Source organism: Neofelis nebulosa, chromosome X, assembly GCF_028018385.1.
Source record: "Neofelis nebulosa isolate mNeoNeb1 chromosome X, mNeoNeb1.pri, whole genome shotgun sequence".
In the NCBI taxonomy this organism is placed as follows: Eukaryota; Metazoa; Chordata; class Mammalia; order Carnivora; family Felidae; genus Neofelis; species Neofelis nebulosa.
In genome coordinates, this window is record NC_080800.1 from 91117076 (window position 1) to 91143527 (window position 26452).

The 26452-nt window shown below is 42.9% G+C and overlaps 1 protein-coding gene across 20 annotated transcripts in view; it reads left to right on the forward strand.

Moving 5' to 3' along the window:
- PAK3 (p21 (RAC1) activated kinase 3) overlaps window positions 1–26452 on the forward strand; it is a 255827-nt gene that overhangs the window by 158248 nt on the left and 71127 nt on the right. For 17 of the 20 annotated variants that reach the window (XM_058714311.1, XM_058714316.1, XM_058714317.1 and 14 more), the window contains 4 exons: window positions 1175–1376; window positions 21845–21945; window positions 24423–24485; window positions 26084–26128. In XM_058714311.1, coding sequence (XP_058570294.1) covers window positions 1202–1376; window positions 21845–21945; window positions 24423–24485; window positions 26084–26128 — 384 coding nt within the window. In that variant the 5' untranslated portion in view covers window positions 1175–1201. The remainder of the gene's footprint in view (window positions 1–1174; window positions 1377–21844; window positions 21946–24422; window positions 24486–26083; window positions 26129–26452) is intronic. The other 3 variants (XM_058714321.1, XM_058714323.1, XM_058714322.1) reach the window with 3 other exon arrangements.

Genomic DNA, 26452 nt, shown 5'->3' on the forward strand with positions numbered 1-26452 from the left:
TGCTTTTCCAGTCCACTTTACCTTCCAGTGGGATGAAACCTGAATGTATTCCGTCCTGAGCACAAGATGCTAACGAGTAATGACATTGAGAGCAGGGGTAAGTTGCTAAAACCCAGACCGGCCCTTAACAGCCCTCTTACCGAGGCCAACTCCCTCATTCCTTGTTTCAGGACATAAAGCATGACCAGCGTAAGGTTATGATGGCTCCTCAGGAAGTGGTCCTCTCCTTGGAGCTAACTCCTCTTTGCTCATGGTGACATTGGCTCAGCTTTATCTTCTGCCTGCTACCTGAAAATGCAGCGTTGTTTCCCCGGTCACTACACCCATACTCTGCTGAAACTGTCAGGTCTACTAGATCACGCCCCAGTTCTTTCACATGAAACAGTAGAGTGTGTTTTGTAAGCCTGGTACATGCAGGTAAGAATCCAATGCCAGCAGCATCCCAATGTCAGAGCAGCTAACGTGTCATTGTTTGGGGCCATTAAAGATCAACAGCCAAACCCATGACAGCTCCAGACTTTGAGGAGTTGTGCTTCCTGACCATCATAAAAGTCAGGGTAGAAATATTTCTAGCTTGTTTTTAATGTTCATTTATTTTTTAGAGAGAGAGCACAATCGGGGAAGGGGCAGAGAGAGAGAGAGAGAGAGAGAGAGAGAGAGAGAGAGACTCCCAAGCAGGCTCCAGGCTCTGAGCTGTCAGCATAGAGCCCGACGACACAGGGCTCAAACGCACAAACCGTGACGTGAGATCATGACCTGAGTGCAAGTCAGACGCCCAACTCTCTGAGCCACCCAGGCACCCTGGGTAGAATTTTTAAAGAAGGTCATAATTTGTTTATTAAAAGGCTAAGAAAATAGAGTTTCATTTTTGAGAAAAGGAAGTGTTTTGTGTTATGTGTATAGAAAAGTTATGTGTTTGTGTCTACATCTTGAAAAGCCATTAATTACTGCCTTCACTTTCCTCTCTGGGAAATTACATCATTGGTCTTTCAGGAGGCAGCTCCCTCCCCTCTAGAAAAGAAACCTCTCAAAATGGTCATCACAAAACCCACAAAACTGGAGGCAGCCATGAGACCAATGCATCTGTGTCTGAGCTGTTAGAGCCCCCATTTTACTAGATGGGTCTTTTAGGCCTCTTCTTTCTTAATTCCTGTTTTCTCCTCCTGTTCTTTAGGAGCTGCGCCATCAGTGGTAACTGAAAATGTCTGACAGTCTGGATAACGAAGAGAAACCCCCAGCTCCCCCGCTGAGAATGAATAGTAACAACCGAGATTCCTCGGCACTCAACCACAGCTCCAAACCACTTCCCATGGCCCCCGAAGAGAAGAATAAGAAAGCCAGGCTTCGCTCTATCTTCCCAGGAGGAGGGGATAAAAGTAAAGTATCAGTGGCCGGGCATTGAAAAGGGGCCAGTTTATTCTTTCCTTGTCACTTTCTTTGTTGGGTAGTCATTTCTTGAGCAGTGGCTGTTCAGGGCCTACCTGGCCTTTGCCTCGACATCTTCAGAGGTTGCCTTTTGTCAGAGGATAATGTTTGATTGACTTACTGTGGGTTGACAGGAAATACACTTCTACCGTGTTTGCCTTGCACATAAAATTGAATTCATAGCGTTAAGCCAAGGGAAATCATAGCCGCAGTACTGTCTTGAATCTATGAACAGCGCTTTTCTTTCTGATAACTTAGAGGGGAGAATTTAACAGTAATCCCTTTCTAACTGGAAGTTGTCCTTATTGGAAATTTGAGTATAGGTGGATTTACTTCTGTATACCTTTATGACGACCGTGAAAATTCTGAATTGAGTCTGCAGGAGTCAGTCCAAGTTGCCACATGATGGTCTCTCTGGCTGTATCCTAAGGTGGAAAGAAACTTCTGAGCCATTTGTTTCCTCCCTCAGTCTCGTGCCACTCGTCCCCTACACGATCAGCCCTATTGGCACTGAGCATCACGACACCATATTGACATGAATCCATGTGGTGTTCATAAAACCATTTGTAATACCAAGGGCTATAGAATCTCTAGTAGATAGTTGTCAGGTTGTGCTAATTAGCGTAAACTTAAACATGGCTTCTATAAATGTGACTACTGAGGTGGAAGAGAGTGAAACAAGTACACTACCCCAGCAAGGAGCCAAAAAGGCAAGCAGGGTGGTGTCTTTAGAAGAGAAAAGGGACATCTGCGATCTGTTCCTTCAAGGTAAAACAAATAGCGTCGCATGTCCTGTGGTGTGAGTGAGGCCACAATTTGTACCGTAAAGAAGGCCAAAACTGTTCTTAGAGCCAGGATTGCCTCTTGTACACCTGAGTCGCTTAAGAGATGCTTTATGCCTGCTGACCCAAGGATGGAAAAGACGGAAATGTTAAGCCCTTACACTGAAGACCGGCAAAAGAACGATGAAGCACTTTCCGTGCAAGGGATCTGTGAAAATGCACGAGGGATTTCCAAAGACATGTTTTCAGACACTGAAGTGGGCCCAGCAAAAGTCCTGCTGGGAGCAAAGAATGGCTTAAGAAACTTCTGGTACACCATGACCTGGAGACCAAGTCTTATGTGACGGTGGTGCCGAAGAAAGAACCATCAGACCCTGCAGCTTCTGTGGCGTATCTGCCACAACCACAGGAGGTGAATGAAGACGTGAATCATGTGCCTGCCCAAATCTTCAGTGCTGTAGAAGCCGCCATTTTTGGAAGCCTTTGAAGAATCCCACTTGCCCTTTTGGAGAGCAAGAACCAACTAAGTGATGCTGACGTGAGGTCAGCGAAAACAGAGAGGCTGCTGTTTCTGTTTTGTGCCAGTACTTGGGTGACCTCCTGGCAAAACCACTACTGCTTGACACAAAACTATACCCAAATCTTCCCAGGGAAAAAAAAACCCAAGCCAAGTTTCTGGTGTACTGGCACACTGAAAAACATGGATAACTCCTTCTCTCCTTAAGGAATGGTTTGAACAGTGCTTTCTCGTGGAAGTTCAAGACTAAAAAGAACAATCTGGAATTCAAAGTCCTGCTGATTCCTCCCAGTCGTTTTGGTGCTTCAGATGCATTTGCAAGTGCGCACCCTTAATGTTAATGTTGTCTTTATTTGTCTTATGTTTTTTTTTTTTTTTGAGAGAGAGCGAGCATGTGAGTGGGGGGGGAGAGCAGAGAGAGAGAATCCCAATCAGGCCCCTCCCTGCCAGCACAGAGCCCGACATGGGGTTTGAACCCACAAACTGTGAGATCATGACCTAAGCTGAAACCAAGAGTTGGACGCTTAACTGACGGAGCCACCCAGGTGCCCCAAGGTTGCCTTTTATAATGAGTTGCGTGTTTCAGATCCTTGAGCTCTTAGATCAATGTTTGATCCAACTATTCGAGAAGACATGCCAAACTAATGTCCAATTTTGTTGTTGAAAATCTCACCAAGTTTCCTCTATCTGAAAATCCTACCTCATGGGATTCCGACACGATCACTAATGCTGTATTGGTTTTTTTTAAGTTTATTCATTTTTGAGAGAGAGCATGAGTGGAGGAGGGGGAGAGAGAGAATCCCAAGCAGACTCCATGCGGTCATCGCAGAGCCCAACACGGGGCTTGATCTCACAAACCAAGAGATCGTGACCTGAGCCAAAATTAAGAGTCGGATGTTTAACTAACTGAGCTACCCAGGCACCTCACTAATGGTGTATTCTTACTGAAAGAACGAATAGATAGTTCAACAGAGCCTGTCATTAATGCACGCTGACAAAAGATTTGGCTAGGGATGGTGGCATGCCTTTCAGTGATCTGTCCTGAAGACCATGAGTCTTGGGATCAAGAAGAACCTATAGATGAGAATGAGCATTTGGTACAGGAGCACTCTGTCTGAAGTTGGATCTGAACCTGTTGATATTAATTCAAGTGATATGATGCTACTAGAGGATGACTCTCAGGAAGCTTCCAGCACTCCAGAGGTGATTATCATAAGTGCTGACAGAGATCATTAGGAAGCTGTAGGACTGGAGACAAATAACAGTTACAAGCAACATGTGCACATTTTTTTTAAATTTATTTTTTTAGTGTGTATTTTGAGAGGAAAGAGAGAGCACAAGATGGGGAGGGGCAGAGAGAATCTCAAGCAGGCTCCGTGCTGTCAGCACAGAGGCCAACGTGGGGCTTGATCTCAGGAACCGTGACGTTAGATCACGACCTGAGCCGAAATCAAGAGTCAGATGCTTAACCGACTGAGCCACCCGGGCGCCCCAACAGGTGCAAACTTTTTAGGACAAGATTAAAACCTTCTCCCAAGAAAGCAATGCAAATTGATACCTTTACATGTCAAACCTTAACCTGTTCAAAGCCTGAGTGATGTAGCAGAACCTTGTAAAGAGATGCTGTGATGCCTTCAAACAATCACACTGGACAGAAATCATCTTTAGCAGGACTTTAATCATCAAAGAGGACCATTTAATACCATTGCTGGACAGCTGATAAGCTGCCTTCAGACAAATCTTGAATGATTTCATTGAACTCTATCAAGGGGTACTAAGAGCCTTTTTACATTTCTATATTAGGAAGAAAGGACCCTCAGAAGAGCCAAAATCATAAAGTAGTGCCATTCAAGTATCCGTGCCAGACCCTGCGTAAGCTGCTTTCGGACAAACTTTGAACGATTTAATTCGAACTCTGTATGGAAGTGCTAAAGTATCTTCAGAAAAGAGGAGACAGAATGTTCAGAAAAAGAACCAGTCATTAAGTTTTACCACTTAAAGTCACTTGCTTGATCAGGCTAACAGCACAAGCCAGTTGTTCCAATTTCAGGATTGGATTTCAACGACCGGGAGAATTTAAAGAGCCATGATTTGAGCGAGCAGCTCACTTCCCTTCATCTCTCCGCTGTTCCCCCCCACTTTTCCACTGTCATAATGAGGGGTACATCCTCATCACCTGTGGAAATCATCCTAGGCTCTCAATGGAGACCGTGTAGAACCTATACCTATCACTTTGACTAATTTAAGCCACATAAACTCTCATTATTCTTTTCACGTAATGTACTGTTGTTACTGTTTTTGTTTTACTGTGCAAAAAAATTATTCATGAGGGCTTTCGGAAGTTTGCATGGGACCTCACTTCCCCTGCCCTTTGTTTTTGAAACCTCCTAAAATCATACTTTCTTCAGCTGAACCCTGCTCCCTTGGGGGTTGTTCAGGAATTGACCCTCATAGGTAAGGAGGGGTCACTGTGTCCATGCTCCTGCCTCTAGGTGACTGCCTGGGTTACACCACAGTCAGTCTTAATGAATGGGAAGAGCACTGTACTTGGGGTTCTGAGGAATCTGAGTTTGAGTCCAGCTCTACCACCGATTATTCTGACTTGGGGCCGGTCACTGAGTCTCATCACCTGTTAAATGCAGATAGTGATACCTGATACCTACCTCGCAAAATATTTTTGGTAGTCTAATGTAATTCTAAATATCAGAGCACTGCTAAAATGAAAAAGTGCTAAAGAATTGTGAGGTGTTAACTACATTGGTATCATTTTGGACTTTACAAACAAAACAGCCCCAAATAATTAGATTTTTAGAAATCTTGTTTCTTTTTTTGAAGTTCCTTTGCCCCTAACTAGAATTTATTTGTTGCTAATAGAAAACTTTAAAGAAAATTAAAATTGCCCATAATTTTACAAGCTAAAAATAATAACCATCTGGATCAGTATTTTTCCTCCTAGTCCTCCTCCTCATATAGAACTTGTTTATCAGTATCAAAAAAAATGGAAACGAAAGCATATAGAAAAAAGTCACCCCTATTCACAAATCTCAGAAACAATGTTAATGTCTTCGTGGATTTCTTTCCAGACATTTTTTGTGGAGATGGTACACACACACACACACACACACACTCATACACACACATACACATATCCTTTCATACAGTTTTTTACATAGTTGAAATCCTAATATGCAGTTTTATATGTTAATTTTTACCTAAGATGTGCTTAGAATTTTTATCATGAATATTTTCCTGCATTTTTAAGAAGTTTGATAAATACCATTTTTGACAGGGTGTAATATCTCATCGTGTAGTGGTGTCATGGTTTACTTGACCAGTTATTCAGTTGGATACTTGAGGTCCTTTCCAAATTTTTGTTATAAATAATGTCACGGCGTCTATCTCTTTAGTTAAATGAAGACACTTTGGTGACAGCAGAGGTTTTTGCTTAAGAAGTCTCTCTAATAGCTGCATTTCATTGGCCAAATGGAACCTCAAGAGACAGATAGAAGAGAAATAAGAAGCAGTAGATGTAATTTCAAGATTGAGGATCTATCTTTGCTGGGGACCGTCCCACGAGCTGAATCTTGGTGTTAGAGCAAATCAGGGGAGACATTTTGCCACCGTGTTCTGATACTCTCGTATAGAGAAGTTTTCAGAACGTAGAGCAGGAAGAGGACATCCCGAACGAGTGGTTCGATCTCATTTTATGGACCCTGTGCAGTGTGAGACTGATCAGGTTTCTCTTTCGTTGGCTACTAGAAAGCCTGCAGCCAAATGTGCGGCCCATGCGTAGCACTGGTGATGGGACTCTATGGAATGTATGCACTTTGCACTAGCTTTCTTCTGGGCTCCATTTTATGTCTCTGTGTTTCTTTTCCTTTTCCTTCCTTATCTACTTTGAATTTATGGTATCATATTGTGTATATTCTTATAAGCCACCTTAAATCCATTTTGGAGCAAGGAGGGGAATAAATACACGGATGATTAATATATATATGAAAAAAATACGCGAATAAATAAACCAGTAGGGCACATGCAACGAGGCGAATGAATCAGCCAGGCCTCTGAAAATGGCATAGTGCCTCTAAAAATAATCAATGTTAAGGACCCAAAGCTTGGGGGAGCATGTGGGGAAGAGGCCGGTGAGGCTGCATTTTGAGGTGACCTGCTCTGCGTGACGTGTGTGCCTTCTGAAGCGTGCTTTCTCGTGTCTTGTGTCTCGCCCCACACTTGAGCATGAGATGCGTTTCAGAGGACACGCCACGCTGTGCGTGGGGCTGTGTCTTTAGAGAGCACGGTTTGTGTGCTTGGTTTGTGGGGGACCCAGGGAGATTTGGGAGCTGGTGAGCCTGGGGATGACGCCAGGGCCCCTCTCCCCAGAGGAGCACGGGGGGGTGGTTGGATGCAAATCAAGTCAAAGCGAACAAGAGGTAGCCCACCATTTACCGAGCAGTCCCTGGGTGCCAGACCGGGTGCCAGGCAGGCACTTTACACAGATTGAGTCTTTTAACCCTTAGCAGCCACTCTGGGATTATCCCCTTCTCACAGATGAGGTGATTTAAGTTCAAAGCATTTAAGTAGACAGCCAAGAATCATATAGCAAGTGAGGGAATCCGGGAGTCTCCCAGGTCTCTCTGACTCCAAACCTGGTGCTTTGTCTGTTCCGTCACGCTGCCTTGTAACAGGACGAAGGGAACGTGTGCTCAACTCTGCTCTTGGCATCCAAAAGCCAGCAGTGGCTTTCATTTTTCCTTAAGATGGCAGTGCACTTTGAAACCTCTCTGAATTTCAGAAAAGGGGACTATTTTTTTTAATCACCACACAGAAGGAAAGAAAATTTTCATGGCTTTTTTTTTTTTTTTAAGAGACGGTAAGAAAATATTCTTGACAACAGACATGTGCTAACATTTGATTTGGGTGTTTTGTGGGTTATATTCTCATTTGGTGTGTATATTTGACAGGCTTAAATATTGCTTAAGTTAGAAAGTCAAGGCTCTAAACGAGCATGTTCATATATGTGAAAAAGTTCTTAAAGTGCGATATAGTGTTGTTATTGTATTGCATACATACTGTTTTGACTCCTAGAGTATGCCACTTCTCTCTACACAAGAAGCTTTACTGTGCAATGATTATATTAAAGAAGACTCTCAGCTTATCCTTTATGGTCTTGTTATCAGATGTTCTGGTCAATGCCCGCTATTAACTTTCGTCCAATTAACACACAATAAAACATACTTAGTGTGATAACTAGACGGAACAGTATGCACTCTTTCTTTGGTGACGCTGAAGACCCTTTGAGATCTTGCAGTAGCTCAAGATCCTTATCATCGCCGGTGGGAGGCACAATTCATTGAGGGTCCTGTTTATCAGAAAGCCAGATGTCCGAGACTGCTACTTCCTGAATGGTATTTCCATTCCTCTTGGTTCTCCAAATGTAAACCGTACAGCTCAGCAGAGTGCTCTTGGGAGATCACTGCCCTGCCCTTTGGGAAGCCTGGCGGACGTGGCATCTTGCTTGTCCTCCAAGGTCAGTGCTCTGCCCCAGGAGAAGAGCCTCTTTTACTCCTAGAAGTGCCCCGTGGTTGAAATGGTAAGAAGGTGGGATAATGATGCCCTCTATTTACTAGAGCCTTTGCTTCTTCATCAAAGCCAACAAACAGGGAAATTGGGGACAAATACGGTGGCCCGCTAAAATGAGCAGACGGTCAAGTTCAAGCATGGAATGCCGGATTGGGAGACAGATACGCGGAAGGAAAGAAGCAACAGGGAGATATAAATTGAGAGAGGAAGTGATACGTGAGGGGGAGGTTAGAGGGTGGAGAGGATCCTGGGGATGGATGAGAAGATGGGCAGACAGAAGAAAGTTGTGTCAAACATTAAAACGAAGTGTTGCAAGGAGAGGAAAACTGACACCAGCTGAGGCATATGAGGCTGCTTTCCTCCTTAAAGCAAATGAGGACTTTTTAATTTACCCCTCTCTCAGACTTGCACCCTATGTAATTATCCACACAATCAGGAGTGTCTGGTTTAGGACATTGCCTCATAATTTTTGTTTTTTGTGGTTTTTTTTTTTTTTTTTTTGGTCTTCAAACATTTTCCATTGAAATTGTTGCATGTGTGAACTGGGCATAAATGCGAGTGGAAGCAGTGTGTGTTGCCTGAAAGGAGATGGGCAAGAGTCCTGACGATTTGCCAGAATGATCGCTGTTGCTGAATGCTTTTGAAGATGATACCACTGAAGGTGATGGCTGTCTGTGTGTGAGTGGAGGTCACTAGAAGGGCTCACACAGGACCATCATTTCCTTTCCCCCATCATCCTCAGGGAACACCCAACTTCTGAATTAGGCTTGTAGCTGCTCTTGCCGAATCAGGTACCACTTTGAAGTTTTTATCTGTACATTAGAGGCTGATTTATGGAGAGTACATATTGTTTTCCATAGCCGCCAAAGACCTGGCAGGAGGAGACAGGCTTACTGTTTCCACAGAGGGAACGAACCAGGCGTAAAGAAATTCCAGATATGCTGATTACATACTGTGACTGGCCAAGGGTGAAATTTTCTAGGTTCTTCTACTGGGGCTCTCATGGCTTCAGCATGCTCTACCTGAAGCAGGAGAATGAACCCTCAACCCTGGGCCCTCCCACCTCTCTACTCCTGGGATTTGCTAATATCATAAAAGATTATAAGAGCAGTGAATGTTTAAAATAGGGCAGCTTAATCCTCTTTCTTGGTAATTCCATTTTCAAGGGCATCACCCACATGGTGGAAATGGCAGATTACTTCGTTCTCCAGTAACGAAACAAGTAACTCCACTATAAGTAACAGACTCACTATGTTACTTGAGTATATTGCTAGTGAGATGTTGTATTTGGGATAGCAGTTTAGGGATATTATCGTGTTTACAGGGCTTTCATACCAGGTACCTCCTTCAGATCTCTTATCATGGAAGCAAGGACTAGCCCCCATTATATAGAAGAAAGCAGGTTAGAGACTCCAAAGTTAAATGACTTCCACAGAGTTGCCCCACTACCAATTTACAAAGAAAGGCAGACTTGGGCTTTGGATCCTCGCCAACTCCTTCCTAATCCAGTGGTGGTGGAACATGATACTGTTCATCATAAAATGGCAGTTCCCTAACTTGTTTCGAAAATAGGGTCTTAGCCAACAGAATATGCACAAAATGGAATTTTTACAGAAGCGAGTGAAGCCCGGGAGAATCCAACCCACTTTCTGAATCCGCAGTCACAACAGTAGTCTTACCTTTTTGCCTTTACAATTACTCCTGAGGGTCTGACTTGCTAGCCAAAAGTAATGGCCTTTGTAAAAAAAAAAAAAAAAAAAAAAAAAAAAAAAAGAATTGTCAATTACTTTTCCCTGATTCCAGTGTTATTCTGGGAGCTTTTAAGTCTTTTTCTATTACAAAAATAATACCTGATGCTTTTACAATTAAATGATTAAAGAACCATGTTAAAATAGAACACAAGAGTCACCGCTCATGCCTTCTCTTAGATTCGTTTATAATCCAGTATTTGAAGAGTCGGGTCTTTTCTTCCTCATTTCATAGACACCGTTTTTCCTTTTCCACTCAGAATCAGTATATATTTTGCCCAAGATGCTAGTTTTAAGCCAAAAATACATCTGTTACATAGAACCTCTTTTTAAATCTTTTACCCACCTTGCGCTGTCAATTTCTTTAAATACTTAGAGCCAGGAATAAAATCTATTTTTGTGCCTAACTTTCCATTGTCGTTACCACATAGTACTTTCAAGTAGTTCCAATGGGAAAAATAAATTTGAAGACCCACAAATGACATTCGTCCTACCAAAAGAAAGAGAAAATAGAGGAAAACTGAAGAATCATTTTCCCCCATGCGTAAGGAAAAATGCACATTTCATGAAACTAATAAAAAATAATCGCAGATCCCCTCTCATAATAAACCCCCGAGCCATATGTGTTTATAGAGCAGAGTGCCAGAGATGAGAACCATCTTGCAGATATCAGTCCCTCTGGGACTATTGCTCTCCTGGACACCACCTGCAGGGCTGCTGTTGCCATAGGAAGAATTGGATCCCAGAACTGGTCTGGAACACTTATTCTTACCGAAGTGTAAGGTTTCAGAAAGTTTCCCTCTGGGAGGTTCTGGCACAGTGTGCTCTGTGACCCACAAATCAGACGATGGAGCAGAACGGCATTGTTTTTTTCTCTTGAATTAAAACAACTCCAATACCTAATTTACTTTCCTGTTAAGGAGACACTAAGGCATTTTAATTCTTAAAGGCCACGAGGTTAGCATTCTGTAAATGATCTTTGTGAGGCCTTGACTAGCAGCCTCTTAGTGAATTAGAGAAATTAACGGGCCACAGAAAACACCTATCACCCAGCTACAGAGTGACCAAGTCACTAATGACAATCTACTAGGGAAAGTAAAGGTCGTTTGCCCATAGGAGGTGGAGAGCCCTTTAAAAATACTTCTGTATCCTCCTAACATGGCTCTCCCACAGCAAAGCCAGGAATACAGAGGTGAGCAGTAGGCATTTTAGTATGGCAGATCTCTAACTCAGCCCCTGCCAGAAATGGCTTCTATGTCTGCCCAAGTTTGGCTTCAGGAACGCAAATCACTTGCGTCCAGATTGCACCTGGCCAGGGGGAACAGGTCAAAGAGCAGGGAGAGGAGGGCTTCTAGTGTCGAGCTAAGGGTTGTGGGGCGAGGGTCCCTCCCAGGAGAGCTCCAACCCCAGCAACTTCGGTGCAAGCCTCCTCGCGAAATGTTTCATTAGGCCTCCTTTATCTCCAAGGGCTTCATGGAAAATCACAGGATAGAGATGTGCAGCCAGCCGATGCATAAATCTGGGCTGCATGCTGACTTCAAACACGGATCTTGTTTACTAGCTGGCTCAACGGAAAAATGAGATAGAACAGAATTGGACGTTAGTATCAGCCTCCCTGGAGCGGTTTTTATAGTTCACGTGTATACTTCACTCAGAAAAGATCTGTGTCTGATTTTTATGTGCCTAGCTCTGTGCTGAGTGTTGCGGGGAACACTGCATAGAAGGCAAGCTTTCCTTCCTGTCCTTTCCCCTGGGTTGTAACTTTCCGTGTAGTTGCAGAAATCACACACACGGTTTCTAGAAAATGCCTAATAGGTGATCTTAGAGGCAACAGATGCAGAGAGGGTCTCCCCATTCCATACCCACCGTTCATTTTCCTCCTCAGCCTGTGTGAGAGAGGCTACCGTGTTGAAGCCTGCCCCCACCATGCCTTGTGTACCTAGCAGCACATAGCTACCTGGCTTGTCTTCCAGAGAGTACCTTCTCTATTGTATCATCCACCTGCTCAAAAACCTTTTCTAGCACATTCTTTATTACCGTCTTCAATTTCACCTTCCTTCCCTGCTTTCCAAGGCCATACCCTATCTATTTACCCTTCCGTCTTCTCACGTCCTCATCGATATGCTCCATACTTTCCTACTTGCCAGCTTTGATTCTCCTCTGTTTCTTTTTCTTTTTTTCTATTTTAGGTGCCTTACCCTTTCCTGCCTATCCATTTTTTAAGACCATCTCTCGAGTCCTACCTATTCCAGTAAGCCTCACTGTCCACCACAGACTTGTGTCCTCTTTAGATAGGCTGCCGCATTTATACTCTATTCTTTTCAACTCAGCACCTAAGTTTCTTTTTCTAACGTTTATGTATTTATTTTGAGAGAGAGTGAGTGAGGAAGGGGCAGAGATGGAGGGAGAGAGAATCCCAAGCAGGCTCCATGCTGTCAGCACAGAGCCCAACGTGAGGCTCAATCCCACCAACCATGAGATCCTGACCTGAGCCGAAACCAAGAGTCAGACACTTAACCAACTGAGCCACAGCTGCTAAGTTTCTTTGGTCTGGTAGTGTTGGTTGCTATTTCTTATTTGCCAAGCATATTTCCCCAATCAGACTGAAAGTTTAGAATATTACTCAAGTTCCTATTGAGCCGCCCAGCACAGTCTGTCACTACACTGATCCACAATTCCGTGGATTTCGCTTTCAAAGGAAAAGGAAACTGGGAGGATGGCAGGACAGAGTGGTTCCTAAGAGCCAAAGTTGTGATATGCTTGCTGCTTAGAACTAGCCAGCCTCTGTGGGTTTTTTTTTTTTTCCCCTTTGGAAAAATTGTTTCTGTGTTTTACTCAATATTTTGCTTTTAGTTTTTGGTATTAATGTGGCCTTATTTGTTTAATGTTTATTTTTGAGAGAGAGAGAGAGAGAGAGAGAGAGAGAACAGGGGAGGGGCAGCGAAAGAGGGAGACAAGATCTGAAGTGGGCTCTGCACTGACAGCAGTGAGCCCGATGTGGGACTCGAACCCACGAACCACGAGATCATGACCTGAGCTGAAGTCAGACGCTCAACCGACTGAGCCATCCAGGCACCCTTAATGTGGCTTTACATGTCACCTTTTTATTATGCCATAGACCATAACTTTGTATGCTTTCCATTGCTTTTTTTTTTAAAAAAAAAGATTATTCTGTGCTTTTAGGCTACATTTATGTAGGAAAGCATTTGTCTATGTTTGTTCTCTGCCATTCCCTTTCTTTTCCTGCATGCTCTGTTTTCAAGGAACGAGAAAGTGTTCTAAACTATAATTCTGGATGGGACCATAGGACATCATTCAATGAGAAGGCCCAACAACAAAACTTCCAGGAATTTTAGAGGAAGGTGACAAGTGGCATTTCTACAACAAGGAAGACTCAGGTGTCAGTCTTCTAAAACACTTTGAGAAGGCAAGCATAGCGCCATCCAGGGATTTCATCTGGGGGAGAATTGGGTGCTTTGCTGTACCTTGAACCCTGTCCAACTGTGTTGCCAACATATGCATTTGGCCCCGGAGTGGCACCTGGCAAGAGGTATGCCTGAATGAGTGCAGAGTCATCCCCACTGTTGAGGAAAAACAGCAACATTGCTGCCACCATCATCTTCAGCTATATAACAAGTATGTTAAAACATACCCTTCCTCCCAAAGGAATTTTTAGGGAACCTGGACCATTGTCTCCTCATCCATGAACACATAATGGCAGATAGGCATGACCTGCCTCCAGATATTGGGTCTCATTTCATATAATGAAGGTCATTCATCCATTCATTGATTTGTTCATTTGCTTATTCATCAAATATTTATTGAATCAGATACTGTGTTAAGATAGATGTTGGGTTACAAAGGTGAAGAAGTCCCAGTTCCTGCCTTTAAGGATCTGATGGCCTAGCGAGGGACCCAGACACGTCAGTCAATGATGAGAGTTTAGCGTGGTAAGTGCAATATAGAAGTGGGCACTGAGGAAGGGCATCTGTTCAAGACTGAGGGGGAATTTAGAGAGGTGTTCTTGGAGGAAGTGACCACTGAACCGAGGTGAGTCTTAAAGGAGGAGTAGAACTCGCCATGTAAGGGATGGGTGGTCTTCTAGATAGAAGGAGCAGCATTATGAAGGCAGGCATGACACATTGTTAGTTGAGGCTCTCTGAATTCAACTACAAGTAGTTCCTAATAGCTAGTGCATTGATTGGGGGGGTGGGAGAGGGGTGGGAGATGGGGCCACGGAAGTAATTTGGGACAGTATCCTGGAGGGCTTGTATATGCCATGCTAAGGGCTTTGAATTTGATTTTGAAGTCAATGGGGAAGCATTGAAGCAGAGTAACAGTATCAGATTTGTGTTTCAAAATCTCACTCTAGCCCCAGGAGAAGAACGGATTGCGTGGAAGGGGGGGGGATGGAAGGAGACACATCAAGCTGTTGGTGTTAAGTAGGTGAAAAATGACAGTGCCTGGCCTAAGAGCCAGTATCAGTAAGAGCAGAAAAGGACAATGCAGAGGGAATACTCAGGAGGAAGTCTTAACAGAGCTAGGAAACCAAGAAGATGATGAGAAACTGGAGGAGGGTGAGGTAGGGAACACAGGAGGGGTTGTAATTTCTTGCTTCACATGGGAGAAGACAGAGAATTTGTTTACTTTTGAAAATACTTAGAGTGGGGTTTGTGAGGCACCCAGATAGAGCTGTTCAAAATGCAACTCCATGGGGTCAGGATACAGCAGAGAGGTCAGGGCTGGACAGACATACAGGGAGTCACTAGTGTAGATGGGAAACCATACAAGTAGGTGAGGTGACTGAAAGGCGAAGCACGTTGGTAAGAAGAGATGAGGACTTCAGACAGCTCGTGGGAACTACCGTTTAGAGTCAATGGAAGACCCAGAAATGCAGGAACAGGCTCTAGGAAAGGATTGTGTGAAAGATGGCAGCAAGGATTTAGTTTCATGAACTTCATGGTCAGCAATGTCAGTTTTGCCTGAGAGGTCAGCGATTGTAAGGACTAGAAAGTGGGCATTTTCAAGGAGGAGATTAATTTGAGACCTCAGAGACTTGTTGCAATGGTTTGGAGAGTGCGGGTTAAGGAAGCCTACATTGCCTTTTCAAGAAATTTATGCCAAAGAAGGCAAGGCTGAGAGACTGTGGCAGTGAGAGAAAGTTGTGAGGTGGCAGAGGGTTTTAATTTTTAACAACAAAAGAGATCTCAGCAGGTCTTAGAGGCCAGATAGGAAGCATCAGTAGAGAGGGAGAGATCGAAGATACAAGAATAATAGGCAATAACTGGTGGTGTTAGACTCTTGGAGAAGTGACAGGGACTGGCGTCTAAAGCACCAGTGAAGGAATAAACCTTAGGCAGAAGGAGGGAACATTGCTTCCAGTGAGACATGAGAAGATGTTACTGAGGGAGATCAACCCAACTGGAATGGGAGAGGAAGCGAAGTCAGAGGAGTTCCAAACTGATGGCCTCCAGTTTTCTCAGTGAAGTAGAAGGAATTTCATATGTGGAAAGTCAAGGAGGAGAGGGTGAGGCAGATGTTTGGGTAAAGTGGAAACATTCTGGAATATTCAGTAAGAATAAGTGGGAAAGGAAGTTGGTGACGGGTAAAAAGAATATTGTCACGAGCCATCAATGACCCAACTATGATCTCTGACTTTTGTAGTATGAACCAATCTGCATGGCTGTGTAATTTTTTTTCCTCCAACAACTCATCAGCCTCAGTATAGAAGAGGAGGTTTCATGGTTGGATTGTATCAGAGTAGGTTTTTGTAGGAGAATTGCAAGAGCAGGTCAAAGGGCGGCACTGCTTCCAGGGCAGTGGCTTAAGAGCAATTTACATAATGAAACACCGGTGCCTGGGTGACTCGGCCGGTTAAGCATCCAACTCTTGATTTCAGCTCAGGTCATGATATCACAGTTCGTGAGTTCAAACCCTGTATCAGGCTCTGCAGTGACAGCACAGAGCCTGCTTGGGATTCTCTCTCTTTCCCTCTGTCTCTGCCCCCCCGCCCCACTCACGTGCACTCTTTCTCTCAAATAAAGAAACTTAAATTTTAAATGATGGACGAAAGAGTCTAGGCAGGAGAAAGCTAGGAACTTGGCTAAAAATGGAGGGATCCAAAAACTAGAGGCTTTATTGAGATAAAAAAAAAAAAATAGGATTAAGGGCTGGAAAGAGAGGGCTAGAAGGATGGGAGGTTGGGATAACGGAGTTTAATATTTCAATGAAAGGGTCATTCTGGATATTGAAAAGGCCTGGGGTACCTTTGGTCCTCCACTCCATCTGCACATCATCTATGGAGCTTAGAAAATCATTTGCCTAGGTCCCACCCCCAGAAATCCTGCTACAGTAGGTCCTGGGTGGGCCTTAGACACTGGTCTTCCATGGAACTTGACCGGTTATTCTGATGAGCAGCCTTGGTTGAGAACCCTTGCGTTAGTGGTGGCCATGGGAGTAGACTGAAGTCAGAGGGAGCTGAAATTCATTAGAAATGAGGGAGGCCAAGGAGTTAAAAGGAAAGAGTGTGAAAGAAGTGTCTACTCATGTATCATGTTTCACAGAGCAATGTCAGCATTGAGGGAAGGAAGGAAGACTGGGAGCCCAAGTCCTCAATGGATAAGGGGACTTAGACAGGGAGCACTTAATGGCAATAACCTCAAAGGAGGGGGCTTTGTAGGCAAGTGCAGAAGTACTGATCTCAGATAAACGGGTTGGAATGACAAGCGGGCAACCCTGCCCTCCCCCATTCTTCCAGGCCTAAGGACATTGGATGGGGATGAATGAGAAGCATCCATCAGAATGATTTGAGGAAGTGGTACCCTCCTTGGAGGGTAGAATTTAAAGTTGTTTTTCTCCACCCCAGTTGCTTTTTTTAAATGTTTATTTATTTTTGAGAGCGAGGAGAGAGAGAGAGAGAGAACGAGAACAAGAGAGAATGAGTGGGGGAAGGGCAGAGAGAGAGGGTGACAACAGAATCCGAGGCAGGCTCCAGGCTAAAGCTGTCAGCGCCGAGCCTGATGCAGGGCTTGAACTCATGAACCGTGAGATCATGACCTGAGCCAAAGTCGGAAGCTTAACTGACTGAGCCACCCAGTCGCCCCTTCACCCAAGTTGATTAATGGAAATACCTGAAGAGCTTTAAACATTAAAGGTGCTGGGGTCTCCCCCAGAATAACTGAATCTGAATCTCTGGGGGTGAGGCTCTAATATCTCTCTCTCTTCTCTCTCATAAGTTTCCCAGATGAGAGTGATGCACTGTGAATTTTGGGAAAAGGAGGCAAGAAGTGAAGAGAACATTTAATGAAGAGGTTGAAGGTGTAGGGGGATTGGTAATGGGGCAAGCTGTAGCCACTGGGGAAATGCAGAATACTGATTGGGGTAAGGTGTATAGGAGATGATAGATTATTAGAGGGGCTTTTTTTTTTCTTTAAAAGGTGGTGGAATGGAGAGAGATGTCAGGATGAGAGACTCTGGAGGGGTTCGCTGGCCCCTGGAATGAGAACTCATGTACACCCAGAGGGTCCCAGGGCGAAACACTTTGCTGTCTATGATGTGGCCTTCATGCCGTGTTCCAGTAGTACATGGGTGATACCCTTAGAAAGTAGTACTCATTTGGGCTTCTGCTCTCTGCAGATATCAACCCAGAGCTGATCAAGCTGAGTCTTATCAACCCAAGATTCAGGTTAGACTGAATGTTAATGTAAACGACCAATGCTCAGCAGAATTTTCTGGAGGAGATATGTTTTAGTGTTCCTGAAAAGAACAAAAGACAAAAAATTCTCATCTACGCTTCTTTCAATACTAAACATTTTCTGAAGACGAGGACTCAAAAATGTTGAGTTTTTTTTTTTTTTTAATGTTCCCGAATAGTAAACAGTGTAACTATTAAGAACTTAGGTTCTAGAGACACAGGCCCTTGGTTCAAACTCTGGCTCTGATACCTGCCAGCTGTATAACCCTGGGTATGTGGTTGAACCTCACTCTCATTTTCCTTATGTAGAGAACAATAATTAAACCATAATCATAAGGCCTACCTAATGTGACTGTGGTAGAGATTAAGTGAATATTCCATAAGTGATAATCATTAAGTGTACAGACATAAGCCAGGTGCTAGGGAATGTGAGAATGAATAAAATATAGGCTTTGATGTCAAGTATCTCAGTTTTAGCTAGGGCAACAAGTACGTAAAGTCTCCAGTGTTGACACGTGCCAAGCTCAGAGTTTGCCCTGGACAGGTCTGTGGGAGCATGAAGAGAAGGGCATTTAGCTTTGTCTGCAGAGGGAGGACAGGACAAGACTTGCCAAAGAAGAGGAAGCCCAAGAGTGAAGAGTAAGGACTACTGGGAGTTATCCACCCAAAGTGCAGGAGGTAGGGGGAGGAATCATGGTAAGAGATAAGACTTTCCAGGCCTTAGCCTAGCATGAAATTTTGGCAGTAAGAGAAAATCCAGCAGTTTGGGGAGCCTGACATGGGTGTGGGACAGTGGGGGCTATGGCAAGAATAGACGATGGAGAGGAAAGCTGGGGGCAGATCCTGGAGGTCCTTGGGTAGCATGCCAACAAGCATGAACTTTTACCATATGGGTAATGGGGAGACATTTAAGAATAATAAGGGCGGGAATGTGGTCAGATTTGCATATTTCACAGGTTACTCTGGCCACAAAGTAATGAATTACAGGAGGCAAGATTGGAGGCAATAAGACTAGGTGAGAAATGCTAGCACCTTGGACTGAGGTAATGGTGTGTGCAGACGAAAGGAAGATGATGGATTCGAGATGAGCCTAGGAAATAGAATATAACTTGGTGACCAATTCAGATAGAAATACAGTGGGAGTCAAAGAAGCTCCCAAGTTTATGTCTTGGGCAGTTGGGCCAGTGCCAAATTACCTAATAGCCAGAATAAGCAGGTGCTGTGGGCCCAGCAAATTAGGGGCACCCCAAACATGGCCACATATTTATTTTGTACATGTAGTTTTTAGAAAGACCTAACCATCATAGGCATATAAGAACTTTTTGGACTTTCTTACCTTTTTACGCTTTAGTATTTTTATTTGAATTACCTGTGTGTGTGTGTGGGGGGGGGGGGGGTCATAATCTTTTCATTGCTCAGGGCCTCCCAAAGAAGAAGGTATCTGAAGTCTGAATCCTTCTCTGATCTGGGTGGTTAGTGGTGTCATTTCACTGAGAGAACATGGACATTGGAGGAAGGGCAAGTTTGGGCTTCCTTCCTGCCTTTGTTATGCTTAGCCCTGAGTGAAGGGAATGGCATTATTAGGGTGGTAAGGGACTGGCGATCCTTACCTTCTAGAGCCTTGGTCTTCTAGAGTGACTCCATTAAGCCAATTCATATAGATCAGCTCAGGTAGAGTGTTTATGTCCAAGTCAACATGGTTCAAACATTCAGTCAATACTAATGGAAAGTAGGGAGAGACTACTGGTAAGAGAGATCATGAATGCAAGTTGATGCAATGATTGAAGACATAGATTAAGCTACAAGTTCTCATCCTGGAGCCCAGGGGAGTTTTGAACCTCTGAAATTATATGCAGAATTGGGTAGATGTGTACAGTACATTTTATGGGCAGGAACTCCACAGCTTTCTAAAGATTTTTCAAAGTGGTCTTTGACCCCAAGAAAGTCACCAACCACCAGGAGTAGATGAACTATAAAGTGAATAAAACCTCTTTAGAGTTCCTCACTTGCCTGGGGCTCTTCCAAGGCCCTAGGAGGGGCCCTAGGCAATTTCATATTGTTTTTACTTAAACGGGCCTGTTCTTCTCAAATTGTATAAAGTGTTTGGTCCCACAGTATCTGGATCTACCCCTGCCAACCACAGATTAGGGAATAGTATCTGGGAGTGGATGCCATCTATGAGGAATGAGTTTCAAGAAGGAATTGTTAAAGGCCAAAGACCGCATTACAAAAGGCAGAAGGGGAAGCAATGCCAATCAAATAAAGAACAGTCACCAAGGGAGGAGAATCAGACCATGTTGTCAAGGAAATAGAGAGGTAGTCAACTTATGTCCAATATGGACGGGAGGGCAGGGAAGAGGCAAAACAAGGGAATGATCACAGGAGTATCTAGGGCACCTGTGGTGGTTCTGAACAAGGAAACATGGCAGTCAAACAAGGGGGAGTTGGTAGCCATGGTGCAAAAACATGCAGCGAAGTAGGAACACCAACAAAAAAACCTCTACGCTTCACTGTTAGGTTACGATAATATTCAATAAAGTAGGCTTGCTGCAAAACTGACATCTGTACTGAAGTTTAGATGGCACATAGGTACTTTTCAAAATGAGTCCTAAATGTGTTCTATGGTCAGGCAGAGGCACTGAGTGACCCTTGTCCCCCCCCCCAACCCCCTACCTCCAGCCTTTCTTTCCTAATCCTGTGTCCTACTCTTCTTACTACTTGAATTTCCATATTTTTTCCCCATATCTCTGTCCTCTGGCTGGAGATAGGGAGCAGAGAGAGAAGGTAGAAAGAAAAAAGAAGCCATAAAAATGACATTTGAACACGAAAGGTTTTGAATCTAAAATTTCTCCTGGGTAACCCACAAAACCAGTAATCCATAATATGGTTAATTGAATGTTGTCTGAAATTCAGGCCAAGGAAATATCTATTTGAACCAGAATGTTCTAAATTGGCCACCCTGGGCATTTCTGAGGTTGACTGGTTTCAATTGGGCAAACCATGCTGACTTTCCCATTATTAGGAGGGTGAGTATTATTATTATTATTGTTATTATTATTATTATTATTATTATTTTTGAGTGTGAGATGTACCCTGATCAAAGTCACATTCTCAGATCTGTTTATATGCCTATTAGGGAATCTACTTGATGCCATTTTACATTTCCGCAGCGACTTCCTCCTGGAATCTATTTCAAGATAAACTAATTTCATTACAGTTCCCAACTTGATCTCTCCAGTGGTGATATCTTTAAAGGCTTTTGACATATTAACTGGGGATGTGCTCATTTACAATTGTGTCACTATGAAAAACCTGCTACTTGAGGACAATGATTTTGAGTGGCTAATATGACAGAATATATCAGGGACATGGAAAAAGAGCTACAGACTAGAATGTGTAAACCAAGGCATTGGTTTGAGGTTACTGAGAACTAAATAAAATTAATTCAGCAGAAAGCAGCGATTTGTGTGTTTGTTTTTACTAACAAAGTGCTGGGTAGGAAATGATTAAAAACATTTTTAAAGATAAAGATTTGTGACATGATTGATCTGCAATAGTGTTCTCATTGGAAGAAGACCAAGCTTCTATGCTTCATAATGTAAACGTGTAAATTAAACAAGTTCTAGCTGCTTGGTACTCAGCTATGGTTGACATGGAAATAGTTCATAACACTTTTATGGATAGCTTCAGCGTTTTCCCCTTCGTCTGTCCGTTCTAACAGTAAGCCTTAGCTTGACTTGAGCATAATGAATTTCTTCTTTAGTAAGTCCTATTTGATCCAACAAAGCCAGTTGAGCACAATCTACCTAGATACCTACTGGTTACATTATTCGACTGGTAAAGGAGATAAATCAGTTTGACCACAAGTTTTGTTTGAATTGGATTTTGGAAATTTGTAAATTATGGGGATGTAACGTTTTTGTCAAACTCTCAGCTACTTCTGCAAATGAAATTGTAATTTCTGGAGTGGAATACTGTGAAAGTTGTGTTGGAATCGATTGTCTTTCACCTTTGTAACTGTTTTCATGAACCTAATTGTACAACTTATGGATGACAAAACTATAGCCCAAATAAATACATGTTAACATTTTGCCTTTAGCCAATAAGAAGAAAGAGAAAGAACGCCCAGAGATCTCTCTTCCTTCAGACTTTGAACATACGATTCATGTGGGGTTTGACGCAGTCACCGGGGAGTTCACTGTAAGTAAGCTCCTTATTTTGTTTTGCAAGCCATGAAAAGTTCCTTTGTGAAAATAGGTTTCAAGAAAGCATTTCCATGTCACAGACATGGACACAGACAGAGACAATCACAGGTGGAACTAGAGAGTGGCAAGAGTACTGGTAAAATTATTTTGTCTATCATAAAAATGTCTGATCGCAGTTAGTCTGTTGAGTCTGCGCTTTATTGTTTGAAGTGAATCAGAGAATCATGGATTCAACTTGACCAGCGAAGACAGCCTATCTGAATAATTTGGGCTTTACATTGGAATCTGGATTACCCAGATCAGCGAACCAAGCTAACCAAAAATCTCTGTAAAATCGACCTGTTCTCCGCTTTGATTCCAAGAACATAGCTTATCTTTAGACTTATTAACGGGTGTATTTTATAGACATTCAAAACAGCAAACCCCATGTTTCGGGAAGAATATTTATGGATATAAAACATGTGCTATAGTGGTCATGTGCTTTATAGTTATACAATCCACAATTAATATCAGTAAGAATTCACCAGAAAGACCATAGCTGTAGATTCAGCCTTTCTTTGGATATATTTTTTTAAGATCTGGCATATTTGTCTTTAGATGGATGAAGGAAAAGATGTAGCTAGAAATATGTCCCCAGGAGGATCAACTACCTTTTTCCATCCTAGTAAGGATCTCAATAAAAATGTACATTCTGAGATAATGAGTAATTTTTAATGCCTTCAGAAAAAAAAAATCTTCGATGGTATCGTCACCACTGATTCTTGGGTTCTTAAACCAGAGATAATTTTAGATATTAAATAATTGAAGTTTCTGTTTTTAAAACTTGATGGTTAGTGAGTAGACTGTTGTATGAATAAGTGAACAAAAAAGAGAGGGGGACACATTAACTTGCTTTGGAGAAGCAAACCAAGGTCTCTGAATTGACAGCCAAATTACTTTTTATTTTTTTCTGGAAGTAAGCAATACGAGAATAAAATCGAAACCGAGTCAACATCTTGGCCTTGTAAAGTGATGTGAGCTGATTATTTCTATGCTCTCAGTAGCAAGCAGAAGAGAACAGAAAGAGGTACTGTCATTGATAAAGTCGAGATACCGGTAGGATTTAACCAATTTCATTACTGGAGTCAGAGACATTATTCAAATGGCTTTGAGTTTGAGTCTGGCCGCTGTTCTTTACTGTATTTGAGGATATTCTGTTAGCTGCACTTTGGAAATATAACCTTACTGACTCCACTGCAACTACCACCATCATCACTAATAATAATAATAATAATAATAATAATAATAATAATTTTTATAAGCTGACTTTTTGACATTCGAAACAGTAAAAGCACTTAAACTATAAATTTTGTCTAATAACTCTTCCCTGTTTTTATTTTAAGAACATTATGTTTCTAGCTCGGACCTTTTTTTGTTTTCTATGTTGCTTTTCTTCTGTTTAAACTGCTCTTAGGTTTTATTGCAGTCATGCCATGTTTTTCTTTTGTCTTCCTTTTTGTGGTCTGATGTGAAAGCTTTCTCCTCTGCTGTTCTCATGTGACATTCTGGTTCGTTTCCAATTTTTTTTTTTTATTTCTTCTGCTCTTTCCAACTTGCTTGACATCTTAAGATACGATCTATCTTTAGCTCCTTCTTTGTTCTTTTGGGGTTCTGAATGAAGGAAAGTGAGTCACCATCATCTTGCTGACCACATCTTCACTTCGCTGTCAGTTAGAACCCAAAGAACCAACCAGAGAGGGTGGGGTGGGTGGGTTATGTGATGGGCAGGCTTTCCAGTTGTGAACAACCTGTTCGATGCAATTGAACCAAACCAAAACATCTGCCCCTTGGTCCCCCAAGCCCAATTTAAAATAAAGCATCTGTTTGGATGCAGTCAGTTGTTAGAAGTCCTTTGGAATATACAGATAAGACACTGGCTAAATTTGGGTATCTGATGCACTGTTGGCCTCTTGATGATCTTTCAAAACTGCTTGTCCGCACGTCATATTTAAAGACGCCAAATTCTTCCTTTTTACTATCTTTACCGATGGTTTACATTTCCTAACTTGAAAAACTACCATAATGATCAAGAGCTTTTAAAATCATTTTGTTGGTAGCATTTAAAATTGGGTCCTATCTGCCCTGGTACCACTCACTTATTGTGTGTGTGTGTGTGTGTGTGTGTGTGTGTGTGTGTGCGTGCGCGCGCGTCTGTGCACACGTGTGTGTGTGCAGAGGGGGGAGGGGCATATTACTGAATTTGATCACTGCGGTGGCTTAGGTTGGATTTTGAGCCATCTATTGAACTGTGTCGTTCAGTTGTCTTACAAGGGCCTGTCATTGTCCTACGGCTAGCTGGCCCATGTAATCTTGTGTACCTGGGTACACACTTGGACCCTGAGATTAAAATTAGGTTGGGAGGTGAGATTTGGGGTACCGAACTATTACAAGTCCTTACCCTTTATATTGCCATTTTTGTCCCAAATACTTTAGAACTCCCCCTTCCAGACCTCTCGACCTGTGACGGTCGCTTCAAGTCAATCAGAGGGAAAAATGGTATGAGTGATATAAATGATCATTTCTTATGATAAGATAAATGCTTGGCCTGTCGTATCATGCTGCCATTCTCCTGGGCTACACGGGACAATCCCCAGCTTGTCGTACATCTGGTCGTTATTGTACACGTGGTGAGGCATTGATATGTGCTCCTGCTTCTGATGCTCATACGTCTAGGCCTCCATTAGCTGTCTTAACTTTTGGGATTTGTACATCAATTTGGAGTAATGAGATGGCTTTCTGATTATGTGCCTCTGTGGCAGACATTCAAATTTAAGGGTCAGGTTTCATTGATGAACTACTAGTTTATCTCAACTTACAAAAGACAAAAGAAATTGTGTCAACAGTGTAGCCATGTGGTAAGTACAGTTGTCTGAAGGATCTTCTGCAATTGGCAGCATGTTTTCCTGCTGTCTAGTGATCTCCAGACATTTGTTTATCACAAAAGTTTAGAAGTGCCATGAGAATGTATAATAACTGCAAATATTCTAATAATTACGGTAATGACCATGCCAGTGATGTCTGCTCTAGTGGTTATGTGCAACGCATACCTGGTTTCGTAACACTTAATAACTCCTTTGGCCATTATAGTATTAACCAAATGCTATTAATTGCACTTAGAATCAGAACTGGGATCATGCATGGGCTCCTGAGTTCAAATATTTGGCTTAAGGCTTTAGCATCAAATTGCGTGATTAATGCATGTAAAAGTGTCGTTTTCACTGTGCTTGGAGTAACCCCAAATGCCAGGAATCAAAGACCCATGTCCCGAATCCAACCAGTTGGGTCAAAGCATGTTTCTGTAGCACTGGAGACAATAGCTTTATTTGGACAAAGCTGTTATCTTTTCTCTGGTCTTCTTTTGTGGGGAGTGAGACTTCAGAGCTGTAGCATTAACATGGCAATTACTCATATATGGTTTGAAATGAAATGGTTTCCCTGCCCCTGGTCTAAAGGAACTCAAAGGCCGAGTCTGGCTGTGTGGGAAATCCTTAATCTAGTTTTCGTGACACCGGCCACGACTTTAACTACAAAGTACAGAAGAGTCACATCGATGGGAATGAAGTTGAATCTAGCGTCCCCACGTAGCCACCCTTTCAGTCGTAGCCACACAGACACTTCCCACGCGAAGCTGAAAATGGTGAACCAGAATTGGGAACTGAAATTTGTAAGTTCATCACATGGCCCCTGGCTACCTGTGATCACCTGGTTGTAAATACAACTTACAAATTATTGTCAAAGCTTTTCACGATGCCATCCTTCTTCCCTCCCCCACCCCCGAAGTCATGTTTCCGCCTTTTGGTAATCTCTCCAGTCATTTAATGGTAATTCTTATTATTGCATATTTATGGAGGACGCATCTGGCCAAAAGTGGAATTACGCATCCACTCCGTAGAACATTGTCGTTTTCTCTGTTTTCTTAAATCTGTCCTGCCCCTGATTTAGTTAATGCCTCTCTATTTTCATAACCGCCCCACTTTAGAAGGGATTACCCCCCTCCCCCATCCAGACCCATTGGTTTCATCTCCTCCCACCTTCTCAGTTGTCCCGCATTCTGTTTTAACTTTCTTTTCTTTCTTTATTTACGTCCATTACAGCCAGATCTCTATGGCTCACAGATGTGCCCAGGGAAGCTCCCAGAGGTGCGTCACAGGCCCAAAAGAAGCTTGCATCAAAGTGCTTCTTTGAGATGTCATAGCACTGCAGCAGCAGGTTCATGTGTGTGCAGTAGAGTTGTTGCTTGGCTTATATCACTTTTTTGTTGTCATTCCCAAACTCTGGAGGCCCACGTCACACATTGTTTTGCCGAGACTTCGTAGGACAAAGCCGCACAAATTGGGTCTAGATGCACTTCAGGAATGATGTGTCTGTCTCTCGCTCCAAGTCGCTCTTGGAGGGCGGACGATTATGAAATGGGGACATCCGGAGGCTGAATGTGTAGGAAAGAATGCTAAAATCCTCAAGGC